This window comes from Neopsephotus bourkii, unplaced genomic scaffold, assembly GCF_033783945.1.
Source record: "Neopsephotus bourkii isolate Nb327-2 ecotype Australia unplaced genomic scaffold, CSIRO-AGI_Nbou_v1 NB_234, whole genome shotgun sequence".
Classification (NCBI taxonomy): domain Eukaryota; kingdom Metazoa; phylum Chordata; class Aves; order Psittaciformes; family Psittacidae; genus Neopsephotus; species Neopsephotus bourkii.
Genome location: NW_026900744.1, coordinates 1456870 through 1474719, shown reverse-complemented (window position 1 = coordinate 1474719; position 17850 = coordinate 1456870). Strand labels below are relative to the sequence as shown.

General features: G+C 39.0%; 1 protein-coding gene across 4 annotated transcripts in view; it reads right to left on the bottom strand.

Annotated features, from left to right (window-relative positions):
- Nucleotides 1-17850, bottom strand: part of TUT4 (terminal uridylyl transferase 4) — a 49152-nt gene that overhangs the window by 8968 nt on the left and 22334 nt on the right. For all 4 annotated transcript variants that reach the window (XM_061344829.1, XM_061344828.1, XM_061344826.1 and 1 more), the window contains exons 9-25: nucleotides 17004-17130; nucleotides 16221-16340; nucleotides 15625-15846; nucleotides 15279-15453; nucleotides 12630-13366; nucleotides 11963-12113; nucleotides 11286-11372; nucleotides 8663-8766; nucleotides 8224-8281; nucleotides 8026-8129; nucleotides 7285-7374; nucleotides 5389-5502; nucleotides 4218-4295; nucleotides 3667-3844; nucleotides 3137-3184; nucleotides 2967-3049; nucleotides 907-1022 (exon numbers count right to left, since the gene is read on the bottom strand). In XM_061344829.1, coding sequence (XP_061200813.1) covers nucleotides 907-1022; nucleotides 2967-3049; nucleotides 3137-3184; nucleotides 3667-3844; nucleotides 4218-4295; nucleotides 5389-5502; nucleotides 7285-7374; nucleotides 8026-8129; nucleotides 8224-8281; nucleotides 8663-8766; nucleotides 11286-11372; nucleotides 11963-12113; nucleotides 12630-13366; nucleotides 15279-15453; nucleotides 15625-15846; nucleotides 16221-16340; nucleotides 17004-17130 — 2592 coding nt within the window. The remainder of the gene's footprint in view (nucleotides 1-906; nucleotides 1023-2966; nucleotides 3050-3136; nucleotides 3185-3666; nucleotides 3845-4217; nucleotides 4296-5388; nucleotides 5503-7284; nucleotides 7375-8025; nucleotides 8130-8223; nucleotides 8282-8662; nucleotides 8767-11285; nucleotides 11373-11962; nucleotides 12114-12629; nucleotides 13367-15278; nucleotides 15454-15624; nucleotides 15847-16220; nucleotides 16341-17003; nucleotides 17131-17850) is intronic.

The window sequence follows — 17850 nt, the reverse complement described above, 5'->3', positions numbered from 1 at the left end:
GCAAGATTGGGAAATATGTATACTATTTTGTGAGCTGTATACACAATTTGAGAGAGATTCTGTGTGGCTGTGCTGTAGCAGCAGTTCATGTGAAGAGCAGATCAACTTCTTTTCCTGAGGCAGATGCAAGGAAAGAGGTGATGCAATTCAATGTGCTTGTGAGCAATATGTTAAGGGAGCAGCTGAAAGAAAGAGTCAGGCTGTCACCTTAGGGTTCCAGGCCAGTTTCATTTATCTTGGACTCTGCTGACTGAACAAAAAGCTGTAAACAAGGACTTTGTAGCAGGAACAGACCAAGAATCTTATAAAGAATTATGAAGAACCTAAGGAGTAAATGAAAAAGCCTGGAACCTAAATTCTAAAGGTTTTAGGAGGTCACACAACCTACACTGAGCGGGTCATTTAAAATCCAAAGACTCAAATACGTGAGGTGTACACATTCTCTGTCAGCTCCTGCTAAACTCTTCTGGAGATGTTGACCTGCATGTACTAGGGACTAGGATCCAAAACTCCTAAGTGCAATTAATGTACAAGTGCAAATTCAACATGATCACTGCAGGAAATCCATTTAAATGTATTACAAAATGTGCAGTCCATCTGAATGTTTACACTATAAAAATGTCATTTAGTCATCTAAATTTTAAGCTATGCTGTAACCACAGATAGATCACGAAGCATAAGTATTAACATATTGCAGACTGTTCATTTTACTGTGTGTGCTTGCATAAAAACTCTTTTCAAGAGATGACCAGAACAGTCTTCAGAAAGCAAAAACTGGGCAGGAAGTAGAGGATGAGATACAAAGCTCTGATTTTCTCTGCAATTCAGCATATTCTTCACAGCCATTCAAATATCCAAATCTCTGATGTAATCTCAGACTTTACACTAGCTTTGTGTATTGCTTACCTTCTCCTCTTGGGGCAGTCTTTCATGTAGTGGCCGATCTTTCCACAGACACGACAACATCTGTCATTGGGTGCCAATTCCCCATCTGTCAGCACTTTTGAGTCAAAAAAGTATTCCTATCAAAACACAACCAACAGATACCATATATAAACCATTCACCTAAAAGACTGAGAAATGAAAGCAAAAAGGACAGCTCCCATTTCATATTGTTCCCTGAATTTTACTACTACTTGGATTATATGTAGTCTTTTTTCTCCCCTAGGTAACAGCAGCTTTTTCAGAGACATGGAGCAGTTTGGGCTAAAAAGGGGTACTTAGTATCAGGGCCAGCAGCTGAATTTGCTGACCTTATCCATGCTCCAGCCTGCTGCCTACCTTCTGCTTCCCCAAAGACTCCTCAGAGGGCATTTTTTTTGCATATGATCTGTTTGGTGAGTCACTGCTTGTACATCCTCCAAAGCAGCCTGTGTCCCCTCCCAAGTGACATGACTATATCCCCCTAGACAGAATAGGGAAACAGAGCATCATGCTGATCTGGATCACCCCCTTCCCATGGAATCTGCTAAGGACGGCAGCAGTTCTGATGCGTGCCAGCACAAATGCCACACTTTATAGCTTCTAAGTAGCATAAATGTTGTGAAAAGACTATCTTGCCCGAGAGACTGAAACAGAGGTACAAACAGAAGTGTCCTAACCCCAGCTCAGGAACAAAGTCCTACTGTAGACAGGTAATTCACTGAAACTTTTTGCTGGTTTCCTCTCTGTACCACTACAGGGCACTGGCTTAAAAAGGAGACAGAGAACTCCTCCTTTGTTGGGCACTTCGGAGAAATAAAATGCTATTTAATACTACTACTAACAGTCCTTCCTTCACATAAGAGACAGTTCATCTGCATGCCAAGGCTGCTTTGTGTCTTGCTTTTATCCTTATGGAAAACGTTCAGTGACAATCTGAGGTAAGGCAGAACATGAATGACCACATACACAAACACACAGTATATGCTTTCCAGAAGCACTATAGCCTTGCCTTGAACATGTATGCAAACAATTAAATAAACTATTTAGCAAAAACATTTATTACATATGCTCACGTATTTGTCAGTTACAGGTAACTACATCCACACTGTAATTCATTATCATTTGTATCACAGTAGTACTCAAAAGCTCCAGTATAAAAACAGGTCTTATTTTTATTAGGCACAGCACAGAACACAATCACTGCAGCAAAGAACATTTAATACACACTCAGAAAAGAACATTGCTAAAGTAAGCAAACAGAAACAATGAGCTAGGGAAGGATGAGGGGAAATAAAACTTCCAAGACTTTCAAAATCTCCTGGAAATACAAACCCTGGAAAGCCAGTGGGAGAACAGACCTCTAAACTGTCTTAGAAACACCTCAGTAGATACCAAAAATATCAATTTCAGATGATTTATCTGCTCATACAAAACCAGTTCTCTATTATGCATCGATGACTGGATCCTGTAGCACAAGAAGAGCACCTTCTCTAATGTGATGCAGCATGAACACACTCCTGACCCTGACTCACTATGCAAGTTTTGAAGGTGAAATGATTAAAGAAAAAAGAAAAAGAGTTGCTCATCGTCCTTTTCCTTCCTTAAGCAGCAATCCTTTACTTTCCCCGCCAACTGGAAAAATAAGTAAAATGTAAGTGACATTAAAGTTAAATGTCCTTGTGAGTCTGTTTTCCTTAGCCACATGAATACCCAAGTAAAGTTCCTGAAGCTGTTTCTGGGTTTTGTAGCCAATTTGGCACTTTTCTACAACACTCGATGTCATACAATGAAAAGATTTATACAAAAACCCCAAACCAGAAGAATCTTTACCCAAGCCTGCCAAAAATAGTCATCACCCACCTAACTACTCCTGTGAATTTGGTAATCCATATGCCCAATACTAAGCTGTACATTTTATGCAGATGATGTGTAATTACATATATTATGCATACTAAATTGACAAACACATATAAGAGATGTGCTCTGGGTGCGTAATTCAGTGGATGAAGTAAAAAAACATACTAAAAACTATGACAACTTACAGCTTCTCTTCCAACAGTTGGGTAGAATGGGGTGCCAAATAGTTTTCTCCCATTGATAAATGCCTTCATTATGAAATTGGTCACTGTTGAAGAAAGACAAACGTTATTTGTAACAACAGGAAAGGCACAACACATTAGAAATTCATCATTAGTAGACATTAATAGCTTACTTTTCCTGGAAACTCCAGCACCGAGATTATGATTCAAGTCAAAAGGATCTGTGTAAAGAAGGGAAAAAAACCAAATCAGAGTTGTAAAAAAAATACACTGCAACAAAGAGTTTTTATTGTAACACAGAGAATTCCACTTTAAATGCCCTTACGGAGTAGATCATAGCAAAGCAATGCTGAGTGTTTTAAAAATGTGACTAGCCATAATAAAGTAAGAGCAATTTCCTGACATAGAGTAAAAGTTATGAGTCTAATCTCATTTCATGAACTGCAGGAATTGCAAACAATGCTTTTTTTAAACACTGGTAGTAGTTTCCTCACATAAGGATCCTAGAATCATAGAACTGTTAGTGTTGGAAAGGACCTTAAAGACCATCTAGTTCCAACCCCCCTGCCATGGGCAGGGACACCTCGCACTAACCCATCTCACCCAAGAGTCCATCCACCCTGTGCAATAAGGAGAACAGGGCCTCAAGCAACAGTGTTCATCACTCCCTCGTGAATGGAATACAAAATCAGCAGCTGAGTACCTTCAATAGCAATACATTTGGATGTCCACTGTTTCTCAAAGGTAGTTAACAGCTTCTTCTGCCGGATGCTGATCACATATTCCTTGAAGTCAAATTCTTCAGTGTAGAATCGCAGCAATCCTAACCAAAGTTCTCCAAGAGATTCGGTGTTCTTTCCAAGAGCAGGCAGACGCTTCTTCTGCAGGCAATTGAAAACACGATTTATCCGGCTACAGCTACTGAAGTGCTTCTCCTCCTGAACCGCTGAGTCTGTCTACCATGAACAGTTTTCTCTTGCCTAAATTAAGGTTATATCAATGCAGTCAACACTACCTCAATCCTGGACTGTTTATTAAGAGTAAAAAGTATTTCTTTTGGTTTATGTTATTTAGAAATGATTTAAAAGAAACCAAGAAAAAGCAGACACTAATTTCAGCAAAACAGGACTCATTTAGGAAACTGTAACGCTATGGGTATTGAAGTTTAATTGTTTTATGTATTACACTGTTAGAAATGCATTACTTTCCCAGAAAAACAAGCTTTTAGTGACTTTTCTGGAATTAGACTATTACCAGTTCTTCCATGTCATCAAAGAAAAAGGCATTCCATCCATCCACCATTCTTTGTGGAATCTGTTTTCCATCAAATATCTGCCAAAATAGAGAAGCACACAGTTATCACTCTAATTCAAAGTCACCATAATGCTGCTAAGTAGTAATATGAAAATATACATCTTTTAACAATTACTTCTTATAAAGGCAGGGTTTCCCACTGGTAAAAAGCTTGAGTGTCTTTTTGCATTATTGCTATAATGCTCTCAAATTATTGGATATTTTATTTTTACTTATTTTTGCAAATCAGAAAACATGACTGAAATTACCTCATCAAGATTCCAACGTCCTTCTTGCCCACAAAATCTTTAGGGAGACTTTATATGACTCCTATTATGTTCTGACTTTAGCAAAGCCAAGGGGAAATTCCACTGTTATTTAAATGCACTCTCAGGGTAGCAATAAAATAACAACCCCCATCCACCACTTAAGTATCAGCAATAAAGTCTGAGTCTTCACTGCAGTGCTTAAGCCAATTTTCCTCTTGCATGAAGGCAACAACGAAGTCAGAAAGGGCTTATTTTAAGAAGTGCTTGGGAGTTCCTGAGAGTATCCAGGAAGAAGCAGATAGCTGACTAATTATATTCTCCCCACCCATACAATGGAGGTACAGAATGTTATTTTCTTAATAAAGTTTCCTGGCACATGTAAAATAGTATTTTTAAAGCTGCACCAGTGCATTAGTTATCTTATTCCCCACCCCATCAAATCATAAAATAAACCTTCTCTCTTACAGATAAGGTGTTGAGCAATACATAAGGCTTCTGACAATAAACAGTGGAAGAGCTGGACCTGCATTTAAGAGCATCTGGTGCAGTCTCATAATTACAATTCCCTCTCTCCACACCACCTGCCAATTTTTTTCTATCCTGTTCAGCATATAAATACCATCATAAGACCAAAATCCCAGAGTAAATGTAACAGCAGAACCCAAGTCCAACAGATTCTCCATTTTGTTGTCATTTTCTTGGTTAAGTTTTACCCAGTCAAACCAAGTGGGAGTTAGGAACATGCTAATGCAGAAGGGCCCCATATTTCATTCATTCCCCTGATCCTAAAAGTCCAGACCTCTCATATTTAGCTTGAGAAAACAGCACATCTATTTTCATAGCCTCTTTCTCTGAAAACCTACCTCCTGGAGAACTGGAATAACTGGTGGATTTCTCTGCTGTAGGAAGTACAGAACCATGAGAATATAGGCATATGAAGACAGACTGCCACGGGATGCGTCACCAATATCGCAGCGCTGGAAAAATACATTGTAAAATACACTGTAAAAATGCTGAATTTACAGTTTATTACTCAAGACTAACAACTATGTCAGAGAGCAGCCAGAAACCCCACCAGCAACAGAAAATACATCCATCTCCTCACTAAAAATTGGTTTATGATGACTGAAAAATAAATATCCCTTGAGTCAAGTGCCATCTGGCACAGCCACAGCATAATTTGACTAACAGAAAGCCAGAAAAGCTTCTCATAGCTGAAGTTTGTTTCTAGTTTATTTTGTGCCAAATTGAAGATAACAAATCAAACCCCCCAAAACAGAAACCCCAACAAACCTCCACGTCTGATGTCGTTTCAGTATTGTAAAATCTTACCCTCCTAAACTCATGCTTCATGTTACTAGAGCTGTTTCTATGATTCCTTATTGGTTTGGTTCTCCCCTTTTAGAAATAGTGAATTAATAAGCAAGTATTTCCATGTTGTACCAGGAGCTTAGGCAATACGTGGCATTTTGGTAGCATACATACACATACCCAATTAAACCATGGTCCAGCCTGTACAAACATCAGTGAATTACCTTACTATGCTTGAAAATCTTATTACAGTATAACCTTTCCACAGCACCTGCTAGATTCTAAGCTACCCTTTGCTTCAAGCATGGGTGATAACAAACAACATATTTTTAACCTTCTAGGTCTGGAAAAAACAGAGATTCACAAATTACTTTCACATCAGCAGCAGCAGTTAACAGCTGTTCCTGGTTTTTCTGCCAATGCAAGCAAAGGAGGAAGCATTTTGCTTAAACTCAGAGTATTTGTATAGTTAGGAAGTCACCTCCATACACACACATTCAAGAGTGCACGTCCCACAACTTGGAAGATTTTTAGCATTTATACAGAAATATGCGATACTACCAAGAAAAAGTATTCTCAACACAAGGCATTTCTCATCTGGACACAGAAAAGACATGGCAATATTCTGCATTACTGTGACCACACCAAGAAAAATATCATTTGTAGTCTTGGTGACAGTATAATGAACATGTCCATGTCGTTCTGGAACAAAGTTATCTCATTCCTCTTGATATACTTTATTACATTAACATCTGGTAGCATGATGCAATCTCTGTAGCCCATTTTTTATTTGCCCCTGTTCCACTAAGCTTTCTTTGGATGTGTTTGGGGACTGCAGCTTGAATAAAAAGAAACACCATGTTTGAATAATCGAAGACTCTGTAATAGTGTAGCACTATTTGGTATTGGGTATTTCCAAACTCTTAAAGTCAAATGTATGTCTTAGACAAATCAAGTAGAGATTCAGGCATTCATTTATCAACTCATACCTACTCCTGACTTGCACAGTAAGTAAAACAAGGCAAGTATGCCAGAAGAAAGTTGCAATAATCTCTGGGCGATCCTAGATATGGAAGTTTGGGAAGCCCACACACAGCCATGTACTCCTACATCCCACAGTTACCATTTTCCTGCCGTTTGTTTGATTTTGGGGATGGATTTTTTTTTTTTTTCCATTGAAGCTGGTTTGATTTTTTAAAAATTAAAGTTTTCCTCTCATCAGCTTCCTCTTAAGACAGAAATCTTTCACCAGACAGAGAGGATACCAGGGCTGAAGAAGCTCATTCTGACACACAGAGTCAGATGGAGCACAGCAAGCTTAGGAAAGTGCACTTCATGTTAGTAACATTCTGACATCTCCTTTCCAGTTTGTATTAGCAAAAGGCAAACTCAGTGGCTGTGTCAGAAAACACTGTATTATACAAGTAAGTACCTTCTTTTTGTATTACCTTTGCAAAAACTTTCATTGTATAGCCCAGATATTGCACTCTAGGATCAATAGCTGCGTATGTAGCCAGCATTCTTGTGTTATGCTGTGCCTGGGGATAAAAGAAAGGAAATCAAACAAGAGTTTCAGTGTCATTTATGGTTAATTACAGCACAGTCTGCACTTCAAGCACAGGAGCTGCATAATGTAACTGGGGCAAAAAAAAAAAAAATCACAACAATATTCCTTAAAATTCATTCAACTTTTCCTGCACAAATATACCTGAATGATATAATCACTGCAGTCTTAATGCAGTAACAACAATAAGAACCTTGGAAAACACCAGCAAAGAAGTCTGTAAGATGACTCACACTGGAACAAGTTCCACGAATTGTTTCTTCACAGGTGAATGTGAGCCCATTATATAAGAAATCATGCAACTCCATTGTGTTACACGTAGGCTGGGATGAGATGTACTGATATTCACAAGGGCAGAAAGGCCACAATGAATATGGCACTAACAGCTTCTAAAAGGCATTCACAAAAATGCTTTGTGTGGTGCTGCTCTGCACCAGCTTACAGAACTACTTGGGTTGGGCTGAGGGTATAGGCCACTCAATTTAACCCATGCAGGGGAAGGAAACAAATACAAAGCATTTTAATTCTGGCTTCGAAATCATTCCCTCAAATTATTATTTGAACAAATTACAATGAATTAAAAAGCTTTCTTTGAACACAAAACTAAACACATACAGGTGCTTACCAGTGTATTATATAAACTGATGTCTCCTTCTAAGCCACTTCGTCTGTGTTCAAATTTTACTATAGGCACTTTGGCTGTTGTGATAGGCAAGATGTTCCTCAAACCTGGGGAAGCAACACTTTAGTACATAAAACATTTCCATTAACTATAAATATAGTAAATGTAAATACAAAACAAGTAACACTTTAACACACTTACCTGGATGCTTCTTAAGAACTTTTGCCAAACCTTCTATTATCTCTTTACAATTTAATTTCTAGGAAAAACAAATATAACAGCTTCAGATGTTGAAACATGGATCTTATCCCAACAAGGGCATTTACTATCAAACGTACGTTTCATAGAGGAAAAGGCTATGCACAAAAACCAGTAAGCAATAAGCCAGCACAGGGTAAACTGTTGACTCCTATTCTTTATGTGGACATCTACAGTACACAGATGTAACGGTATGTGTGTCTGTAGGGCATTAAAAGTAAAATATGCTGTATCTTGTCCAATTGTGCAGGCTGCAACAAGCAAATGTGCCACCAGTAAAATCCAACCTCTTCTGTGTTCAGAAATCTTAACCGAATTAAAAACATCCCTTAAGAATTCTTGGATTTAAAATAGTACATTTTATCAATTTCAGAACTCTTACCTCTGCATTTTCATGGCCTTCCAACGTCATGCAGATATCAAGATCACTGTCCCGAAACCCAAATCCATTCTTTGAAGAGCCAAACAAGCAAAGTCTGGCTTTGTCTGATCAAAAGAGTAGACCAAAAAAAGATTCTTTTACAGTTGAATAGTTAAGCACTCACTATAGAATACTGCTTAACTGAAACATGCAGGTGCCCATAAAAATGAGTTTAAGAGAGAATTCACAATGTCACTTGTAACACTTCACCTCTGATAAAGGAGGAAGAGCAATACTTGAAAAATTATTCAGAGAAAGTTGAGTGCGCCCTCAGCAAGTTTGCTGATGACACCAAGCTGTGTGGTTCGGTTGATCCGCTGGAGGGAAGGAATGCCATCCAGAGGGACCCTGACACGCTTGTGAGGTGGGCTGATGCCAACCTCATGAAGTTTAACCATGCCAAGTGCAAGGTCCTACACCTGGGTCAGAGCAACCCCAGGCACAGCTACAGGCTGGGCAGAGAAGAGATTCAGAGCAGCCTTGCAGAGAAGGACTTGGGGGTGCTGGTCGATGAGAAAATGAACATGAGCTGGCTTCAGTGTGCGCTTGCAGCCCAGAAAGCAACCGTATCCTGGGCTGCATCAAAAGGAGTGTGACCAGCAGGTCGAAGGAGGTGATCCTGTCCCTCTACTCTGCTCTCGTGAGACCTCACTTGGAGCATTGTGTGCAGCGCTGGTGTCCTCAACATAAAAAGGACATGGAACTGTTGGAACAAGTCCAGAGGAGGCCACGAGGATGATCAGGGGACTGGAGCACCTCCCATACAAAGACAGGCTGAGAAAGTTGGGGCTGTTCAGTCTGGAGAAGAGAAGGCTGCGTGGAGACCTCATAGCAGCCTTCCAGTATCTGAAGGGGGCCTATAGGGATGCTGGGGATGGACTCTTCATTAGGGACTGTAGTGATAGGACAAGGGGTAATGGGTTCAAACTTAAACAGGGGAAGTTTAGATTGGACATAAGGAGGAAATTCTTTCCTGTTAGGGTGGTGAGGCACTGGAATGGGTTGCCCAGGGAGGTTGTGAATGCTCCATCCTTGGCGGTGTTCAAGGCCAGGCTGGACAGAGCCTTGGGTGATATGGTTTAGTGTGAGGTGTCCCTGCCCATGGCAGGGGGGTTGGAACTTGATGATCTTAAGGTCCTTTCCAACCCTAACTATTCTATGATTCTATAAAGTAAGGTAGGATAAAGTATGTAATTCTTATGAGTGAGGTAAGCTACAGAGTTATTATAACAATTAAATGGCATCTCCAAATGTGGTGCAATGTTTGGTAACTGCATTTTCCTGTTTTAAATAAATGAAAATAATGCGTAAACCCAGTCACCAGTACAGCCTTACCCACAGATAAGACAGAGTTATTCTTAAGGTACTCCAAGCAGTATTTCTGATTCCACTCACACTTTATCTAGGTTGCTTATTTTACTAGATAAATTTGGTCAACCAATAAGTTTCTGTAACCACAACATACTGTTCAAGAAGATACAAGAAGTAAGATTAATATACTTTATGGAACATTCTTTCACAATTGTTTACATTGTTGTTTGAAACACAGTATTATAATGTATTTTCCTTCCTCTAAAGTGAAATTATGTAACTGAGAGGTAACAACTTCTTAACTGAAAAGAATACATTTATCTGTTCAGTTGAAAGCAAGGCTAGGAAAATATATTTAACACCTATTCACAGCTTTTTCCTAATCTTTAACAGAATTGGAAATCTTAAGCTTTTCACGGTTCTGTAACAGGTCTCAACTCTCAGCTGCTGCCAGTAAATGGAGGGCACAGCAGGTGGATGGAAGCCCAGCTCACAGTTCCTTGATCACAGGCCAGCTACAGCAGAAGGGATGCCCTGCTGTGCAAAGCAATGGACTGGACGGAATTCAGGGGACCTGGATTTGGTACCTGGCTCTAGCACTGCTTTACAACACTTACAAAAAATTCACTTTGCCTTGAACTCCATCATTAGAGGAAAAGACTTTTGCCTATTTTAGAAAGGAAATGTGAAGATAAAAAAGGTTACTAAGATTTCTAAGATCATAGAACCACAGAATGGCTTGGGTTGGAAGAGACTTTAAAGCTCATCCAGCTCTAACCCTCCTGCCATAGGCAGGGACACCTTCCACTAGAGCAGGTTGCTTCAAGCCCCTGTGTCCAACCTGGCCTTGAACAGTGCCAGGGATGGGGCAGCCACAGCTTCTCTGGGCACCCTGTGCCAGTGCCTCACCACCCTCATAAGTGAAGAAAAGACACTTAACACTGCCGACAAGAATACTTGGCCCACAACCCAGATAACACTAAAGCCAACTGGCCAGGGGCTATTCAAACTTTTTTTTTGTCCCAACTACAATAATCCTGTATCTGCATTATTACTCTGGCAGCTCTTACTCCATTCTAGGGGCACTTCCATGGAATAACATTGAGGGATGTCCAGTACAGGAGTCTGCAAATCAGCTTTGCATATAAAGGGAAAACAGATGCCACTGCTTTAAGCAAGGAAAATGAGCAATAAGGAGACAAATTACATCTTCATGCTCTGAACAACATGAATAAAGAAAGCATTATCAAGCCTCACTACTTATGTTACATACCATTATACTCTTTTCGAATAAATCTTTCCAGACTTGCCAGAATTTGTTCTCTGTTTTGTTGCTCAGACAAAGGAGGGGATAATTCATCTAAGTAAAAACAAGTTAAACCACAGTCAGATGTGACATTCAGCTACCTCAAAAACCTTTTTCAGCTAATGAAAAGACTTGGTTACCTTTCTCTTTCTTTTCTGTTATAGTTACTTTCCCTGAATATGTGTTGGGCTTTTTTTGTATCACTAAAGTTGTTAGGATTTTATTTCAGACATTTGATTTCTTCTGTAATTATTCAAACACTGAGAGGCTTAGTGGGCACCTGGTGTCCAGCCAAGGTGAACCCATCACAGCACCCAAAATGGGCTTTGTCCAGAAGCAGCCATAAAAACTGACAAACACAAAACTTAGTTTTGCCCAGATCTTAATTCCTGGAAACACAAAAAACCTTTCACAATCCCAGTGAAAACTGTGTTATATTAGTTTCTCAAATCCGTTATAAGGATTTGACATCACAGCCACAGATTGTATGGAACTAAAAATATTGATCAACTTGTAGCCTAGAGTACCTGCCAGAGCTCCTTCACACTGAATATCTGGGAAAAGGAATTTAACCCACCAGTTCCCGTTTTTTCCAGATTACAGAACACAGTTTACAGTGGAGTACAAACACTTTTCCAACTCACCAAAACATCTTTTACAGACTATATCAAGTATTTCCCGAAATCTGTCCGTCATTGGTGGTAGTGGTTTTAGATCTATTTTCTTGAAATCCTCTGGGCAGTCATTTTTGGAATGTCCATCCCGTTTGCAGATGCTGCATACTATAGTTGGTGGCTTGGGGGTAGAGGAAAGGAGGGAGAGAAGAAAAAAGGGGCACAAACACAGTTTTAATAGTTCAAGAGCCCTAACATTGCCATGTGAGTCATGCAACAAAGAACAGTTAACATATGAACAGGAGTAGAGTCCCCATCTCTCAAAGGCTGCATTTAGTTCTTACAGTGCATAGGAGCATCTGTAAATTCTACAATAAAGTAGGAGAGGAAGGGGAAGGAAAGAAAAAAAACCCACAAAAGAACCAGAAACAAAAGCCAGGATTATTTTCTCTGTGTGTGGAAATCAGAAAGCTTTGCATAAGGCAGGTGTAACAAACCACCTAGTCCAAATGGTATGTAGGTTTGGTGCTTTCCAGTCCTGCATAACAGGTACTCTGAAAAGGCCAGACCTACCATTCATAACAGAGACTGCAACCATCACTGGGAGAATCCTGTCACCCATCCACCCTTATTTTCAGTCATTGAAAATTAATGGCCCACTGCTACATGACCAGCACGGCTTAAATACACAGCTTACCTTTCCTGAAGTAAAAATAAACTTATCAAACACATAATGCATTTCTTCTGCAGAGAGCCTGCCTTCATCTTTGAGATCATGAGCTTCCACCACTGCTTTGCAGTTGGGCGAGGTAGCTGGTGTGCCAGTGCACTTATTCTTCTGCGAAGACTCTGTTACCAAACTCTGTCTACTTTCAGCATCAGAAAACTCATTACTAGAATTTGTGTCATGATGCTCGCTGCAGTTACTGTGGTGGCTTAGCTCACCTTCACTTACACAAACTGACGTTTCTAAATCATCACTCTCTTTAAGTGATTTTTGCTTTAATTCACAGCATTCATTAGAAACAAGGGATAATGCTTCTTCTTTGTCTTCATCATAACTAGAGTCCAATGTCGAAAGTAGTGAAGAGTCCATGTCCTTGGAAGTACATCTTTTGGCTACAGCTTCTACCACTTCATTACATTCAAGTTCATTCTCTGGTATGTTACATCCACTTCCCATATTTTGCTTATCTACAACTTTTTCCCCTTGTGGAAGGCAACAGTTGGCTACGGGCTCTTCAGCTTTTGGGGATTTCTTATTATTCATTTTCCCTTTTTCTTTTTTCTTGGTATCTGGCTTGGATTTAATCCCATCTTTACTTTGTGGACATGCAAAATATTTATATGCTGTCCTAAATCGCTCCAGGATGTACTCAAATACCATCTGGCTATTTAGACTTCGTGCAACATTCCTCTTTAGTGCAAAAGGATCTATGAAGAAAAAGAACAACTTCATTAGTGATCTTTAATTTCTACATTTCACTAAAGCAGCTGAAATACCTAAGTTATGATAGAGCAGTTAAAAAGAGATTCTTCTAATACAATCCAGATTTGTATTTGGATATGCTTAGAGAACATAGGGCCCACAAGGTTTTTTGGACTTCTTCCATACAAAACACAACACAACACATGTGTGGCTCTGAATGGCTGGCTATTATAAACCATTCTGAACAGTGTTATTTAAAAAGAAAACCACGGGTATATTGTACCATTATATTACAGTCAATCTCCAAACTAGGAATGAAAATAAATATACAAAGGCAAAATAAATGTAGGCCTGCCTGAACTTTTTCCCTTCACTGAAGGATTTGCATTTCCCTTAAGAAATTAATATCTCTAAGAGTAACATGAAGGTTATAAGGATCATATGAACCAATCTCACCAGGTTTCATTCTTAGTCCTTCCTAGCGATTTCTAGATCAAACATGTTTTCCAAGTAAAAAGAGCACTTGCATAGTTGCTATAAGTTTGCCTGGGAAGATAGCATCAAACTGAGATTCTGTTACTTCATCATTTCAGTTACAAACTTCACATTAAAGTCAAAAGCAAAAATGAAAAACCTTCAGAAAACAAACAAAAGCAACACAAAGAGGTATCAGAAGCAGAATGCAATCTGTTGTTTGAAATTATTTCCTGTTTCTCCCTCAATAATTTGCCCTTTCACCTTACAGGTTTTAGTTTTCCACATGGAGAATAAACACTACTCTAGTTTTAAAATTTTCTAGCTAAAAGTCATTGGAAGAAAAGAATTAGGAGAGGAAATAAAAGCCACAGGAGTGATCTCAAGACCCACTACTCAATATGTGCCTCAACAATTCATTCCTTGTTTTTCTGGTTCTTACTTTTTCTTCTTGCTCTTCCTGTACCTTACTGACTCATCCTTTAGTAGTAACTCTATGATTCTCTTTGACCTATTTCTCCTTGTCCTCTCCACCACCTCATCTGTGTTACAGGAAAGGTTCTCCATCGACATCACTGGAAAGCGTTCAGAAGTCATTATTTACGCTTCTATGAAAAAAACACCTTAAATGGTTTCTCAACCTTCCTCAAATACCCAACTTCTCTAGTCCTAAGGGCAACACTTTGCTCTGTGACTTTCCCTGTTAAGTAGTGTTTACACATTTTCTGAGCTGAAGAACAGAAATAAAGATGTCTTCCAGTTATAAGGAACTAACAGACAAAATAATTGTCTTTCTTTCTCTCCCCAACATACGTAACTCAGGGTATGTATTATCACCAAATTCACCCTGAAAAAAGCACTTCACTTAGAGCAGGATCCTCAGGCCCTGAAGCACAGCCCATGACATGACACTGCATTTCATGGCAGTATGGAAATACTACCACCAGGGATAGGAGCAAGGGAGGGTGTTGGTGGCATGGGGGGAGTGGAGTGTTGTGTGTGTGTTACTTTGAAGGATTTGCTCCAGTTCACTCTCATCAGAGCTGACCTCTCTGCTCGGTCAGAGGAAATAAACAAAGAGCTGGTAACACTCAAAATACACCGTGGCTATTGGAAATGCAGCTAATGGTGCTGAAAATTCGTAGTATCAGAATTATTAAAAAGGAATAAAAAATAGCTTACAGAAAGGATGAAACAGAGACAAGAACAAAACAAAAAACAGTGAGACAAATTTACACATTGTATTTCAAGGATGGGAGTTTCAAGAAAATTTGTCTTCAAACAGACTAAGTAACTGACAACACAGATATATAATCACTTCATCTTCCAACTACGTATTTACTTTATTATCCAGACTTCTTGTGACAGACCTGTAAGTATTACGCAGCTAGAGATAATAATGCAGGACGACTACATGGCTAGAAACACAGGGTATTATCCTACCTTCAATGGCTATTCGCCTCTTAGGCCAGTTTTTATTCTCTCTGGTTAAGAGTTCCTGTACCCGTATGCTGATGACATATTCCTCCAAAGCAAATTCCAGTGTGTAAAACTTCAACAGTTCTAACCACAGCTGCCCCAGTGAAACTTGGTGGGGGGTTTTGAAAGCTAAGACAGACTGAAACACATGGAGAAAAATGCTCAACTGCTATGAGAAATGAAAATTCCCACTTTTCGTTCCCTGTTTCCACCCAGTATTAATGTTTAAAGATAAAACATAGGGATGTAAGATAAAACACAGGGATATAAGATAGAATATGGTTCTCAGTGAAATAAAGCCACATCTTACATTGCCTTGTTTCTCCTTTGCATTACTTTGGTTGTCCACTTCTGAGCTTGTTGCCTTCTTGCCACCACCTTTTTGTTGGTCAACTTTAGTTTTACTTTCTGCTCCAACTGAGTTTTTAGCTGCACCATTTGTTGGTGGTTTGTACTCCCACCGTACAAACTCCTCTTCTTCTACACCTTTCAGCTGGTGGTCATCTGGCCTCTTTGAGTCAAAGCCTTCAATCTATCAACAAGAACATGGCTCTGAAACAAGACTGTTTCTAATACATACAACCAAAAGTTTTCAGCAAAGGTTACACTGACAATTGTGACATTAACCCCCCTTAAAAGTAACTGATGTCAGATAAATAAATCCAGAGAATTAAACAAGAAAATATTTGCCTTTTCTCCAAAATACAGCATGACACAATTGCACAGGCTATTGCAGCTGCCTTTTCAGAATCATCAGGCATCAACTGTGTGAGTTGTGTAAGTACCAGTGGGGTTTGTTTACTAATTTCTTAGGCAATCGAATGATGCACACTTCATGACCTTGCAGAACACAGAAACAATGTCAACAATTTAACAATAAGGTTACTATATTACCAAATCACTTACCCAGTTGCCCAAATAGGATGGTAAAATACGTGGTTTTCTTTGTTGAAGAAAAAATATCACCATTAAGGCAAAGGAGTACGAGGGAATCCCACCTTCAGCCTGACAGTCAATGTGACAGAGCTGTAAGAGAATGTATCATTACTTTCCTGATGCAACATCAGCATTTTAATGTAAAATCTATCATAAAAGGACAGATATTAAAGAAATGAGATAGATACTACAGTGATACAGAAAATCCTTTACCTCAGAAACTGCAGTTGTCATGCCATGCCATGTACAGACAAAATGCAAATTATAGTAATTTTATAGCAATTCATACAGTGCCTTAAGTTATACTATATATGTTATTCTCTCCATTTTCTGACTGTGGGACACATTTCTCCTCCTATCCACAAATTCATTCAACATTCACATATTTCTGTTACTGTGTGATATCTCGTGTATGGAGATGGCAATTCTATGCGTCTGGCTGTAACCTGCCATTGATCTCTGCATTGGGAACTATGTAAGAGAGATGTGCTAAATGTATTAGACACTGAACAGTTCTTTGCAGTTTCTACTGCTGCTACTTACATGCTGTAAAATAAGCATTTTTGTAAAAACACCTTGCTAAATCAAGCAAGTTCAATCTCATTCTGGCCTCTTAAGGTAAGAGCTGAATTAATGACATGAATTTCTCTTCTACAAACATATTCATGGTGTATTATACATTACATTGTACGCAGTACTTAAAAAAAACAGAAAGTAAACACATGTAATTATCCTTAATATTTATAAACTTACTCTAGCCCAGTAGCGGAAAGCCAAAACCAAGGGAATAAGGACAGGCTCCAGTTTTCCAAGTGCAGCAAGCAGGTCAGTCGTAAGGCAAGCCACATCATTCCTAGCACTCACTTTACATGTCAAACCACTGTAATTATAAATGTAAACCAGAAAAAGAGTTACTCCCTTGTCTATCCAGATGATGCCTGGGGCAGGAGGGAGGTGGGGCATCACATCTACCATAATAAAAACAAGCATCCGTGTCACCCTTGTGTAAGAACCTGAACTTCTTAAACAAAAGCTACAAAATATAATCACATTTTCTTTACTGTTAACTCATCAGTTGGATCTAGAACTTAAAAGTTCCTTACAGCTAAAAATATAAAACAACATCAAGAATTTGCTCTAAGTTCTGCCATTACTATATTGTACAATCTTACACAACACAAACTCCATGGGTATCTTCCACATACCAAATAAATAAATGAATACTCCAGACATGCTGCATATTAAATTTGGGAAGTCCACAAAACAGCATCTCTAAAAACTTTTGGTTTAGTTCTCAGATTAATTATTTCTATTCTCTTAGTACTTACAAAGCATTTCCATGCTTTACAAACACAGGAAAAGGTATGGCTACCCCTGTTCCATTTACTTCCTCTGAATTTCAGTCACATACCTCTAGCCAGTCAAAGCAACGTGGACATCATACAGCAATCATGTTTCATTTTGGAGGTTGCTACTACTAAGGAATTTACTGAGACTGTCAGATGATGTGTCCTTTCTGGCAATGTGTATCTTACAAAACGTTTTTAAAGCCTTGGATTAAGCCGCTGGCAGAAACATAAAGTATTAATTGAAAACCATT